Genomic DNA, 13761 nt, shown 5'->3' with positions numbered 1-13761 from the left:
CCCCACAGTTCCTTGCTTTCACCACAAGATGGCGGTGTTGCCTAACTTTGAAATTAGCAGAAATTGGTGAGCCAACGCACCCCCATACACACGCATACATAAATATGTTTTTTAATCAAAAGATTGAACTCAGTCACCCTTGTAGTCCATCTCAGTAACCACACTCGTGAGTGTTCAGACATTAAAGTATTGTTTCACTTTATTACAGATACCACCAGACTTTTTGAATCTTACCACCGAGGCAATCTGCAGCCTTTACATTTGCAAAGCAATTGCACTAATGCCATTCAATAGAAATTCAATCATTTGTCATCCGAGCTCAGTAAGAGCTTATAGCAACAGAAAACAATGAGCAAGAAGAGCTGTGGGAAAGAAATCTTTGCTGAAAAATAGGTGTCTTTTTTATGCTTTCATACAAGTGCAAATACATGCAAACTGAAAACTGACAACCCTGTAAGCAGAAGTGGAAAAGCTTCGTACATCAAAGTCCACTGAAATGGCTCATCGGCGGGTCGAACCTCTGTGCATTCATTTAACTTGTCTTGTTTCTGTTGTCCTCCAGTGGTTCCCTTTACCTTGTTCAAGGTGCAGCACAGGATGCTGGTTTTGCAGCGGGATACCAACTTAAATCCTTCACATAAATGTGCCAAGCGGCAAGTGATCCACACCGCTTCCCCTACATCCATTTATCCGCATTCATTATTCAAGAATACAAAACCACTCAGTCAAATCTGAGCTCATACAAAGATTCTCTTGCTCACCCTTCTGCTGCTCGCCGCATGAAAGATTCATCCCACTTTATTTCAGAAACAATGCTTGGAGGATGGTGCTCAACATGTAGGCACTGATTGCTCTTAAATTCTTAACCAGCAAGATTAGAAAACAAACAGGTCGAAAGAGAAAGTTATGGAAATTGAGGAGGGTGAAAATGCATCAGATCTTGAGTTCCTTGTACAGTCTACTGAGCACCGGGATTAAACTGCAGAGACACTAAAAGCTACGGTGTTTTCACTGTTCTACAATTATACAGCCACAACTTACAGCAACCACATTCTCATGACCACCTTTACACATAAATGTTAACCACTTTGAGCAATCTGTCGTATAGAAAAAGACACGGCTGTCTTTCAAACATAAGGTGATTGATTGGTAGAGTTGAATGGATTGACACAGGGTTTTTATTAACAAAGTCTCTGCAATGCTGCTTGGCTGGTCATAAGCAGATAACTGGCTCTCTCTTCTGCACTCTGAGTCGCTGCATTTGTCTCAATCAGATGGCATGTTAACACAGGCGTCTATTCAAAACAGTGCCAACAAAAAGCCCCAAATTCCACCCCGTCAAAGGGTCACTGCCATCCAAAATCCTGTCCTGCCATCTGATAGAAGCGCTGGTTGTGAGGCTTGTAGAAATCCCTCAGTCTCTGAATCGCCTCTGGGTTGATGGAGGCGTGCGTCCTCCCTTTTGTCTTGCCCAGGCAGTGCGGTTTACTACTTCCCTCCGGCTTCTTGAGGCACGGGAAGCCTTTAGTTTTGTTGAAGTAGAAGTGCTTGTCTGTGACAATCCTCTGGAGGCCCAGAAAGTCCTGGACTTTGCCCAGTTCCCCGGCTGGGTCTGAGATGAGCCTTTCCCCGCTGACCAGATGGATCTGATTTCTGGGGAACCAGGCCAGCCAACGCTCCATGTGTTGGGCATACAGACCGATCCACAGCGGGCTCCACAGAGAGTCGATCTGACCTAGAGACAAAGGCACGGGAGGCAGAGAGAGCAATGCATGTGATTTATGTCATCTTTACTCCTAGATAAGGATGGTCAGATGATGAGGATTTCGCCCACTGTGTTCACTTTTTGACCCCACACCAATCATCTATATCACTAGAACCAAGATGAATGCTGATATCTTGTAAACACCAAGCATCCCAAGCTCCTAGTAAGGAAACAGGAAACTTCTCATTGTCAAAATGTTGGATGTAAAACACTTTGGCAGGTGTAAATAAATGCTAATTGATACAACTATTAAATGCAGCTTGTGGCAGCATTTGCAAATGCCTACAGATAGTGGAGCTGTCTGGAAATTAAACTAATCTCTGACTCATAAAGTTAGAGATGCTATGCATAGCTGACTGGGCAAACTGAAAAAAAAAACCCATAATAGAAAAAAATGAAAACATCTTCATGAGAAGTACAATCAAATCCTCGCATTTAGTTGTATCTGTACCTGTGGTTTGGTTCTTGAAGGCTAGACTCTCAAAGGCGGGGATGTTTGGGGTCTTGGAGATGATCTGTGTGTAGTCAGATATGGCTCGGGTCACAGGGTCACGGACGACTACGATCAGCTTCACATCTTTAGACATGGCATGGACTCGCGCTGGTGTTTCCACGGTAACAAAGTAACGAGGCGTCTTCTCCATAACAATCTGGCCATCCAGGGCTTTGGGCATTATACTTCTGCACATGAAAGTAAGCAGATGAATTTACACAAGTCAGAAACATAAATCCTTGCAAAAGATTGAGGCTGGTATGAAATGCGTGTATATGGAGGAACTACTCCACTGGAAGAATGATGGATCGATGTTTTTAATGTTAGTACATTTTCTTCATTATCCACCATGTGAGATTTTGTCTAACATGTGACTATTTAAAGAGTAAAAATAAAGGTTTTAAATGACTAGTTCAGCATTTGAAATTATATCCTGAAAACATGTATCTGCACATATGGGTACATATAGGTATTTTCTTGAAAATCAGTACAGTAATCACAAAGGTCTCTACACATTCCCTCATATGACCCTATTAATCATTTTGACACACATCGCATCAGAGTGTCCGAGCAAGATTTCTTCTGTGAACCAGACAAAGAGGCAGGTACGTAAAACAGATTTCCTTGAATGCACCTCACTCTGTTCACCTCCACCTCCGCAGCAGAAGCCCAGCAGATGGGACTCATTTAGAGATAAAAGACTCCAGAGGCCCCAAAGGACTGTCTGGGGATTCAGGGACATCTGCTAACACACCTGCCACACACCTGACTGGCTGACCAAACACAAGCAGCCACAGTGGAACGATCATAAGCAGCTCTGAATCAGCATTTCAGCTGGTGTTACGTTGTAAGCTAAAGAGCTGATTCTAAATAGGTAGTTAAGGCAAACGCAGGGTTTCAGCGTATTTAGGAAAACCTCATTTGTTTCCAAAAAGACCCCAATGGACAAGGTGTCCTGTTATAATTTAATCTTCGCATGAAATGTAAAGACAGCCTCTCTATATTTGATGATACTGAATATTAGTAGACCTTAAATGGTCTCATTTAGCAGTTTCCATGATAAAAACATCACAACAAATTTGGCAAAGATAAAAATGATTTAACCTTTTTATGTGTTTTTATTTCCATTATCAATTATTCAGTTAGTTATTTTGGGCACCTTTGAGAAATAGAACAGCCAATCAGACAAAAGCTGTTTTAAAGCTAAAAAGGCTTGTTTCAGATAAGGGATGAACTAAGAGACTGCACAAAGGGCCAGTATTCAGTAAATTTGGATAATTTTTGAAATGATGATGCAAAGCTACTCAAGAAGAATCCAAGAATAAAAATGCAAACAATAGAAACAGATTTATTAGAAGTAATAATAAAAAAAAATAGATAAATAATAATAAATAAATAGAAATAAATAATAAATAAAGATGGGAAGTTGTTATGGCTAATCCTACTGTATATCACCTTAAATTAGGATTCTGTATTCTCTTAACAAAACTTTTCTTGTAGCTTTAGTTGAGATTCAGAATGAAGAATTATGTTCATAATTTGACTGCTACTACAGTTTTTTACAGACGCTAGGACACATTTCACAATACTTAGGTCACTTTTGCAAAACACTTCACACAATCCTCCTAACTGACCGTCAGCCTGGCAAAGCACACTGAAAAAAGTGATATTGGCTCCTTTTAGATATAGCATATTTTATTTTGGTATATCTTTTTAATTCAAATGAGTAATTCCTGTCTACATATATAATTCGAGTAACTCCAGAATACATTCCCTGCGTTTTAATCCAATTAATTTTAGTTAATTAAATGTAGCTCAAAATGCTTAAGTATGTTTTTCATAGCCTCCTGCTGGGCCATTTTGCGCATGCGTTAGGACAGGCCACCATTTTGCGCGCGGACTAAAAGCAGACGTTTTGTGTGCTGCAAGCGGGCTCAAGTTAATCACACAACTTCGTGTAAAGGTGGGCTAGCTTTGGTAAGTAAACCTTTTCCGGTTGTTTTTGTTTTATTTTTTTTTACCTCAGTCAAAGCATGTTGACTCTTTAAGACGTGTGCACATGGAGAAAGAAGTCTAAGTAGTTGTACGCCTCTGAACTTTGTCGTGATTTGACCTAAGCTAGCTATGTGCTCTATTAGCTACTGCTCTATTAAAAGAGTAATTTAAAACTGCTACGTTAAATTGTCATGTTTTTAGCTTAGTTCTGGTGGCACACGTTGTACTAACAAATTATGGAACGAGGCAATTTCTCTGTAGTTAGCTGTAAAGTTCACTGTACAGTCGCCTGCAGTTTTAAATTGAGAAATCGTCCCTCCCGCCACAACATTGGCATTAAGGAATAGTCGGGCGGGGGAGGGGGCTTCTGAACGCACCTGCACAGTCAGGGGTGCAGTAGGAAATAAATAAGTAGGATTGGCGTTGCACAACGTCTTTTGTGCAGAAACAAATAATGGTTGAAAACTGTGGAGGAGAATAACTCAGTGGTTGTCAATAATGTGAGCTCAAAAGGCACTGAGAGTGATGTTTGTCAGGACTGAAATTAACTCAGAAAAGAAGTTGCTTCACTTGATAGAGCTGTTGAGTGCGAGACCTGTCAGCGGTCTGGTTTAGCATTTGAAGCCTCGCTACCTGCTTCCAAACCGCTGCATTTAATCTCAGAGAAAACTAACACAGAGAAGTAAAGCAAGTGTGTAAGTTCATCTCTTTATGTTTGCATAGTATTTCCATGCTGAGCTTAACAACCGATTTATGGAGCCACAGCTGGACTGGCTGTCAGAGTTTTGTATTGAGGGGGAAAGGAAGCGATTTGTTTTATACTTCAGCTAGAATGAAAAAAAGACACAAAGCTGGAGTTATTCGGTGTCTTCATGCTGAACAGCTAAAACTTCTTCCCTCATTCTCCCCCCTCCCTCTCCTGTTGCTACTTCAATCATGAAACTGATCGATTATCAGCTGATCGGCTTTTCTGTCGCTAGTCCTGCCTCTCTTGTTTGTTAATCGCCCAGTTTGCGCTAGAAAGTGGAAAACGGCAGATAAACAACAGCAGCACTTTTAAGCTTGATCAGCTGTTGCTAGAATTTTTTTAATATTACTTTCTAGTATCCGCTTGTGTTTTCTGAAGGCACAGCCGTAATAGCTGCTGGTCATGATATCAGTTTGTATATATGGTGAGGGCATTAACAAGGAAAGGGGGACATAAATGATTTTCTTTCTTATTCTCATTTAAAATGTCTAGCTTTTAATAAATAATTATCTAAATCTTACAAGCAAAGTGGTGATCTGATTAAATGTATAGAAATCCATTATTGTATGTAGTAAATATTAAGTCTAATATATACCCTAGTAATAGTAGTTCATATAGCACTTTTTCCTTTGGGAAGGTACCATCTGCGCTGTCTGCAACTGTATTGAAGAAAAATGTTGAATCTAATTATTGTAGGAAAATAATTGTTTCTGTGCATTAAAGTAGATTACGTCAATTAAGCATTATGAGGCAGAGGGTGGGGGGGTGGTTTCCTAATATTTTTGCTGGGAGTTGGCAGCCCTATTAGTTAGGTTGTTTAATATTTCTATGTACTGTTTAGAATACCTGAATAAGGAGGATGGTGTAAGTTTTTTAGGTTGATCAGTATTGCTGAAGTATAAAATATTTTGGGTGCAGTGTATTTTTTGCATACAGGTATAACAGAATAGTTTTAATGTTTTTTTTAAACTGAGTATGAACTTATACAAAATGCAGCAAAATATTTATTTAAAAAACCCAGTTTTATTTATTATAAAATACACTATATCGGATTCACATCGGCAGATAATCAAAGTTATGATATCGGTATCGGACATAAAAAAAAGTGGTATCGTGCCATCTGTAGTTTTTACAGAGGCACAAGTAAGATTTGTTTTTTTACAAGGCAGTATCATGAAGTAGCTTGGAAATGGTAATTGTTTGTCTTTCTAAAGTCCTCATTTAAATTTTTTGTATTTGTGTTCCTTTTCTGGCAGATTTTCTTCCCCTTATGTGTTATTGTTTATTCAAGGAAACTGTGTTATTTTGGTAAGTACATGCAAATTCTTTACATATTTATCACGACAGTATTGCATTGACAAGTTTATCTATCTCATCTTAAGGGTTCTTGTGATTATTAATATTGATATTAATTAATATCAATTATTACATATGATTAATATAGTTTAAGAAAAGATGCCTCTATATTTTGTACAGTTTTTTATTTTTTTATTTTTTTTATATAAAGACTAGGGCGTAGAACACTGATTCCATGTGTTGCCAACAGTTCCCATCCTTTAGAGAAAATTATTTAAAGTTGAACATGAAAGTTGCTGGCTGTAACATATTAGTTTTTATTTTTTCCTTTTATTTGATTGTTCAATTGGCACTGTTATGGTATTGCTTTCTAACCTGATCAGATTTTAGGTGCACTCTAGATCAGTGTTTCCCAACCCTGTTCCTCAAAGATCTCTGTTCTGCATTTTTTTTAGATGCCTCCTTGCATCGCCACACTGATTTGAACCAATGTTTAGCCTAATTTCTTCAAGTTGTGCACAAGTCTGTCACTGACACAGTTAATATGTCAGGGTGCACTGAAGCAGAGAAACATCAAAAATATACAGGATGGGCATCCTCAAGGAACAGAGTTGGGAAAAGAATTCTCTAGATAATACAGCCTACAAGCATACTTCTAAGATGCATCCATTCTTGTAGGTTAACCACGGCTAAAGTTTTCTTTGTGTAAAGTACTAAGTGTGTTTTTTGTTTTTGTTTCAAATTTTCTCTTTGTTGTATGTCCAGTTTATGTGGAAGTGTAAAGACTGCAGTGCAGAAGTTTCTAGACGATCAGAACTTCTTAAGCACTATAGACTGAAACATAGTCATTTTGGGCGTGGCCATCACATTAAGTGCCTATATCCTGAGTGTCCATGTCTTTTAAAGACTTGGAATTCACTTCTGACACACTTGTCAAGGAATCATAGCAATACCCCAGAGCACTCTGACAAATTTACAACTTTTTCCTGTCAGTTATGTTGTTGTAGTGAATTAGGAACAGAGCGTGAATATTTTGTGCACATTAGCCGTCATTTAAAAAACAATGAGACAGTAACATGTATGTTTAAAGGTTGTGACTACAAATCAAATATTTACAGTACCTTTAAGTCACACAAAAGTCGCAAGCACAGTTTACACTCGCTGGTAGACTTCAAAGAGGATATTGTCAGAGGATCTTTTGCAACTGAAACTGCAGAGCATGATGCTTCAAATGCTGAGGAATTGTGGGGTGACGAACAGCCTGTTGATTTAGAGACATCAAATGATCATGAAGACGTAGTTCAGCTAAAACTTGCGGCAGTGTTATTAAAACTAGAAAATATTTTTCACGTTCCAAGTGCTGCAGTTGATGAACTTTTGGAGGAACTTCAGTATTTGTTGGGCACAGCATCTTTGTGTACGGCAGCAAAAGTTATCCAAGACACATTGAACAGTCACAGCTTGCAAATAGACCAGTCAGTCATTGAAGAACTTGCATCTGCACTGTGTACATCTAATCCTGTGTATAAATCGGTAGGTAAAGGTTGTCCCCTAGCAACATCCTTTAAGCGCAAAAATTTCTACAAGGAAAATTTTAAAGTTGTAGAGCCTGTAGAGTATGTGTTGGATGAAAAAAATAAAAGAACATTTCAGTATGTTCCAGTTTTAAAGGTTTTACAGCAGCTTTTCAGTGATTGCCACCTTCTTGCTAAGGTTTTGGATGGTAGTCGCATAACAGAACAAAGTGGGGAAGAAGTGATTTACAGGTCTTTTAGGGAGGGGTTGTTTTTCAAAGAAAACAGTTTTTTATCAGCAGGTGAATTGCGAGTTTTACTGAATTTGTATATTGACGATTTTGAGATTTGCAATCCACTTGGCACTTCCCGTAAAAAGCACAAAATTTGTGCCATATATTGGACTCTTAGCAATTTACCACCTGCTTGCCATTCATCACTGACTTCCATTTATCTGGCTTTACTCTGCAAGTCTGAAGATGTAAAGACATATGGATATGAAAAGATTCTAGAGCCCTTGTTGAGTGATCTTGTTACTTTGGAAAGTCAAGGGATTTTTATTGCACATCTTGGAGAATTTGTCAGGGGCACAATACAGTGTGTCATAGCAGATAATTTAGGAGCACACAGTATTTCTGGATTTATTGAGAGTTTTTCAGGTGAATACTTTTGCAGATTTTGTGAGGCCAAAAGATCTGATATTCAAGAAACAGAGGTTAGTTCAGGTGTGTTTACTCTGAGAAGCAAAGAGACACATGAAATGCATGTAAGTTCTGCACAGAGTAATGCAAAACCATGTCACGGTGTTAAAAGACGGTGTGTTTTCTCTGCACATCTCTCCCATTTCAGTGTTTGCAGTGGATATCCTCCAGATATTGCACATGACATATTTGAGGGCATATTACCAGTTGAGTTGGCATACTGCCTAAATATCTTAATTTTGAAAAAATATTTTACACTTGACAGCCTCAATGAGTCCATTCTGACATTTCCCTACAAATGGGCAGACAAGAGTAATCGCCCTCATGCTATTCCCAGGACTTTCATGCAGAACAAAAGCATTGGAGGAAATGCTCATGAAAATTGGAGTCTCTTACGATTCCTTCCATTGTTTGTAGGACACTTGGTACCTCCAGATGAAACAGCTTGGCAGGTAATTTTGGACCTAAAGGACATTGTTGAACTAGTTGTTGCACCAGTACACACAGAACAATCAATTGCTTTCCTTGAGTCTAGAGTCTCTGACCACAGATGTAGGTTGAAAGAGCTGTTTCCAGGACTGAAGCTGTTACCAAAACATCATTTTGTGGAGCATTATCCACAGATGATTAAATTCTTTGGGCCACTTGTTGGCATGTGGACCATGAGGTTCGAGGCAAAGCACAGTTTTTTCAAACAGGTTGTTCGTCACACACGGTGCTTTAAAAATGTGCTACTGTCACTGGCAGTGAAACATCAGTTCATGATGGCATACCACTTGGAGTCTGTCACAACTGTAAGGCCGAGCCTAACTGTCTCAGCTGTTTCTACTGTCTCTGTTGACATTCTGCATCATGATGTACAGCGAGACTTGAAGATTAAATTCCCTGATATTACCCATATTCAGCTCACAAAGAATGCTTCTGTGAATGGAACAAACTACAGGCCTGGCATGATTGTAGTTTATGGCTCCTCTGCTGGATTGCCTGAATTTGCAGAAGTTGTCCAAATGGTTGTTGTGGAGGAAAACCTGAGCTTCATTGTCAAAGAGATGGGTGCCTGGTATAGGGAGCATTTTAGAGGTTTTGAACTTTTTCCCACATCACACATCTCCCTCGTTGATCTTGGTGCCTTGGTAGACCAGTACCCCTTGGCAGATTACAGGATTGGAGGCCGGCGAATGGTCATACTTAAAAGATTCATTCATATAGAAGGTAGTAAATGTTGTCTTCAATTGCATGTGTTCAGTTGCATGTGTTCAGTTGCAGTTATCTTCATGGCAACAGGAGGGTACCACAAATGTTTAGCTTATTTTTAATAAATATTGGATACTTCCCACAAGGGTAATATTTTTTTTTCCATTACATTTGAGTTCTTTTGACCAAACATGCCTCATGTTGTCATGTGTCTTAAAAAAACATCATTGATGATGCTCAAAACATTTTGATAAAGGATGAATTGCAACACATACCACTAAAAGCAAAGTGACACTTTTTGAGGATTGTGGCTGACGTATGCAAAAAACCCAGTAGGAAGCTATAGAATAAAATTAAATAAACTGCATTTTACCCGTAAAACCTGTGTTGCAGTTCTGCACTCTTGTGCTCCCTAATAAAATTATTCAATGCAAAGTATTTTAACTTTTTTTTTTCTCCTAATGTCTTTAAAAATCAGATTGAAGAATGGCAGAGCAGCTGAAGTTGAGAGTCATCGTGGCAGATGATGATTTTAGGAGACTTGACGTTCCATCTGGGATGCCAAGAACTTTGACTGATCTTCAGAGCACAATTTGCCAAGCATTTGGAATTGAAAGAGACTTTCGTATTCAATTCATGGATCCTGACTTCAATAATGAGTTTATGAACATAACATCAATGCAAGACATTCAAGACCGAAGTACAATCAAACTTGTGTACATGGCAAATCTGGATACAAGTGCATCTTTGTCAAAGCAGTATCCCACATGCAGTCTTGACTCCTCTGCAAGTCCTGAAAGTATTCAAAGAAACTCCAGTCTCTCATCGTCTTCATCCAACTCAGACAGCACCATAATTCTACCACAGTCAGACAGTGAGCTGAGATCATGTGCATGGCCTCGCGAGTTTACTATTCCTCGATTTTCATTCAATGTAGAGGTGCAACTTCAGCGTGGAAATGAGACCTTCAGAGAAACTGGAACTCGGCTCAAGATTACTCCAGGTGTTAAATCTGACATCTTAGAGACGCTAGCTGAGGCGATTTTTCAGTTTACTGCTTATCCTCAAAATTACCAAATAGATGAAGTTGCAGGGGCACTGATCAAAAAATTTCCTTGTCTGCGAGAGCCATCTGCCACAGGTTACTATGGCTGGATGATTAGCCTGAAATATAAGATGGCTAATTACAGGACAAAGATGCGCAACATTGGCTGTCCTGAAGTGACTATAAATGCTTTGAAAAACAAATCCAGTGATGATTGCCTCCCAGCCAAAAATGTTAAGAAACCTAAAAAGGCTGAGGTCAATTTTTGTCCATTACACCCAGCTGGCGAAACGGATGACAGTCTAGAAAACATCAGGGTTGAGCTTTTGACCGACATCAGACGAAGAAACGGTGCCTCAGATGTAAGACAGAAGATGTCAAGAACATTTTCCTACCGTAGACAAGAGGTGGTGCAGGGAAGTCCAACTGCTGGGGAGTTTAAAGCTAGGTGGCCTGCACTTTTCCAGATTAATGAGGTAAAGGCATGCTTTTTTTTTGCTGAGTGTTCTTTTCAGTAATTCCTTATGTTATACATTAATTAATCTGGGCCACTTGGATTAAGACGATCCCTAATATAGGTATAAAGAGGCTGGCATTTATAGTGATTGACCTGTGTACCGTACAGAGTATTTATTTGAGCAGCACTTAAAATACAAGTTGTGTATGAAAAACACAAGTGACTTAAAGTGTAGAAACATGAATAAAATAAATTTTTGATTTTTCTTATAAATAAAAAATATTTGATTGTTTAAGTAAGTTTGCACTACATATAGGGCCCAAACTATTTTATAGTGAGTTTGATTATTGAAATGATTGATTAATCATCTCAGTAATTAATAGAGTGAAATCAGATTATCAATTGTGAATTAACCTAAAACCTTTCATTTAGCTATTAGTTTTTAGTTAGCCTCAGATTGTTAAAAGCATGTGCTAAACAAATGTAAATTAAAAATGTGATGAACAAACTTTGTTGCTCATAAGATAAAAAAATAAATGGGTCAAGTTAAAACCCCTAAGATCTCTCACCACCAAGAGGTGCTGACCTCACAGGTGAGACACTCCCACCAGCGGACAAAGAGCACAGGAAAATGTGTTGCCAACCACCTGAAACAGACAAATATCTGCTTTTTAAAACCCTTTAAACCCGCTAAATGGACTGATGCCATTCATTTCTTCTTTGATTAACAGTAGTAACATCCTTTATGCACTGTATACTAACCCATATGCTAATCATGCTTTATGAAGTGATGGCAATTACATTGTAGCATTTAATGAAGAAATAACAAAATAACCATACCAATGATTAAGCACCAGTCTTCTTTTTTTTTTTTTCTCTGTGTGTGTGATACAGGTAAATGCTGAATTCCAGCGTATTACAACACTTCAACTGGAGACGACCTTCGCGGCACAGTTAGACAGAATTACACCTCAGCTGATGACAGTTTTCCAGAAGAAGGGCGGTGTTTCTGGGCAGAAACTTGCCCACCACTTGCAGATCATGCAAGAGGTAAATCTGAATATTGCAAATTCTATTTGGATTTAATTTGTCTTAAGTGGCAAGTCACTGGTGAGTCAAATAAGCCATTTTAGGTGACCGGCCAAGCAATCTAAATTTTGAAATTTTCATATATAAATTTTATTTACTATGTTTGAACTGACTTGTGATAAAATTTACTTATTGCGAATGTCAGACATTGTTCTTTTTTCCAAATTGGTTTAATCAGCAACTCTCTTTAAACAGGCTGAAAGTGATGTTAAAGTGAAAAGGGAAGCAGTTCTCAGGGCACTTTGCCTCTACCTTGGTGAAGAGGACGGAAGCCTTATTCGGGAGTACTTGGTAAGTCATTGTTAGCAAGTCATCTATACACACACTTCTTAGATATTTACACACACACAAACGACTAGATTGGAATTTAATTGTAGAGTTAATTGTTTTTCTTTTACCTTTTTATTAAATGTTTAGGACATTGAAGGAGATGACATCCAGAGAGGCCTAAAGAAGCACACCATGGGCATTTATGTCATCAACAAGGAGGATGGACAAAATGGACATTATGATGACATTGGAATATTTGTTGAAGGGGAGATAGTCATGGACAACATTGGATCTCCGGCCCAAGCTTGTGCATTGATGCTTGGAGTAATCTATGCACTAAACCTAGCCTACCCCAAGGAATTGAGGCACTATTATGAATTCATTCAGAAAGTGTTGATGGGATTGGATGGGGAAAAGCTCTCCCCCAAAGTCCTTGGGCTGAAGAACAAAATTGCTACTGGATAGGAAGATTTCTAAAACCACACATTCATTTACATTTTGTTATGTAAATTACCAATGACTGGTGCTCTTGTGAATAGGAGTGAAATATTTGTATAACCATCATTCGTTCTCACGTTCTGTGTTATGTTTTGATTGAACATTTTCACTTTCAATAATGAATGTTTCACGTTTGGTACATTTGAGTAGCTTGAAGAGCAACTTTGTAATTATTCAGTTTACCGAAGCAATTTTTCTTTATTCCGGTCCTTGATAGCTGCTGCCCTATAATCAGTGTTAACTCACCTGATTTAAAAAAAATAATAATAATAATAATAATTGCATGATTACCACACTGCAGCACACTGGTAACACTTTAGGACTATTGTTTTGAAGCAAGTATGTTAGGTCAGAAAACATGTAAAACATTCAGAATCCTCAAGGAAGGACTAGAATGGAAAGCAGTAAGGAAAACACAAGTTTAGTTTTAAGTTTAATTACTTTATTAAAATGCAATTTCTAAATATGGATCGCAGAACAGCAAGTCTGAAACTTTGGTTAGTTTGTGGATGCATCAGTTTGTAATTGTGATACTTTATACCGCTGGCAGTGTTTTATTCTTTGTTAGAGGAAGAGAAACATTGGTTAACATTTCTCTTGTCTGTTGTTTCTGTTTTATTTGAATAGAGCTTTTTAAAGCTATTAGTTCATAGGCAAAAGTTTTGTAATTTGTATTATACAAATTACAGCAATTTC

The 13761-nt window shown here is 38.3% G+C and overlaps 2 protein-coding genes across 5 annotated transcripts in view; one reads left to right on the top strand and one right to left on the bottom strand.

Annotated features, from left to right (window-relative positions):
- Positions 1-177: 177 nt before the first annotated feature.
- hs3st3l (heparan sulfate (glucosamine) 3-O-sulfotransferase 3-like) overlaps positions 178-13761 on the bottom strand; it is a 26363-nt gene continuing 12779 nt past the window's right edge. Inside the window, exons 2-3 of the mRNA XM_026177403.1 lie at positions 2217-2446; positions 178-1735 (exon numbers count right to left, since the gene is read on the bottom strand). Of these exons, the coding sequence (XP_026033188.1) occupies positions 1347-1735; positions 2217-2446 (619 nt within the window). The 3' untranslated portion in view covers positions 178-1346. The remainder of the gene's footprint in view (positions 1736-2216; positions 2447-13761) is intronic.
- The window catches only part of LOC113027701 (uncharacterized), a 7732-nt gene continuing 24 nt past the window's right edge, over positions 6054-13761 (top strand). The window contains exons 1-5 of one of the 4 annotated variants that reach the window (XR_003273118.1): positions 6054-9724; positions 10185-11227; positions 12103-12258; positions 12493-12588; positions 12715-13761. The exon at positions 12715-13761 is cut by the window's right edge and continues 24 nt beyond it. Coding sequence is in view for 3 of the 4 variants with exons in the window: in XM_026177400.1 (XP_026033185.1) it covers positions 10193-11227; positions 12103-12258; positions 12493-12588; positions 12715-13032 (1605 nt within the window). In the remaining variant the exon portion in view is untranslated. Of the gene's footprint in view, positions 9725-9853; positions 11228-12102; positions 12259-12492; positions 12589-12714 lie in introns of those variants that run through there. The other 3 variants (XM_026177400.1, XM_026177402.1, XM_026177401.1) reach the window with 3 other exon arrangements.

The sequence above is a fragment of the Astatotilapia calliptera genome, chromosome 8, assembly GCF_900246225.1.
Source record: "Astatotilapia calliptera chromosome 8, fAstCal1.2, whole genome shotgun sequence".
NCBI lineage: Eukaryota > Metazoa > Chordata > Actinopteri > Cichliformes > Cichlidae > Astatotilapia > Astatotilapia calliptera.
The sequence above is the reverse complement of the archived record's forward strand: the minus strand, read 5'-3'. Positions and strand labels throughout refer to the sequence as shown.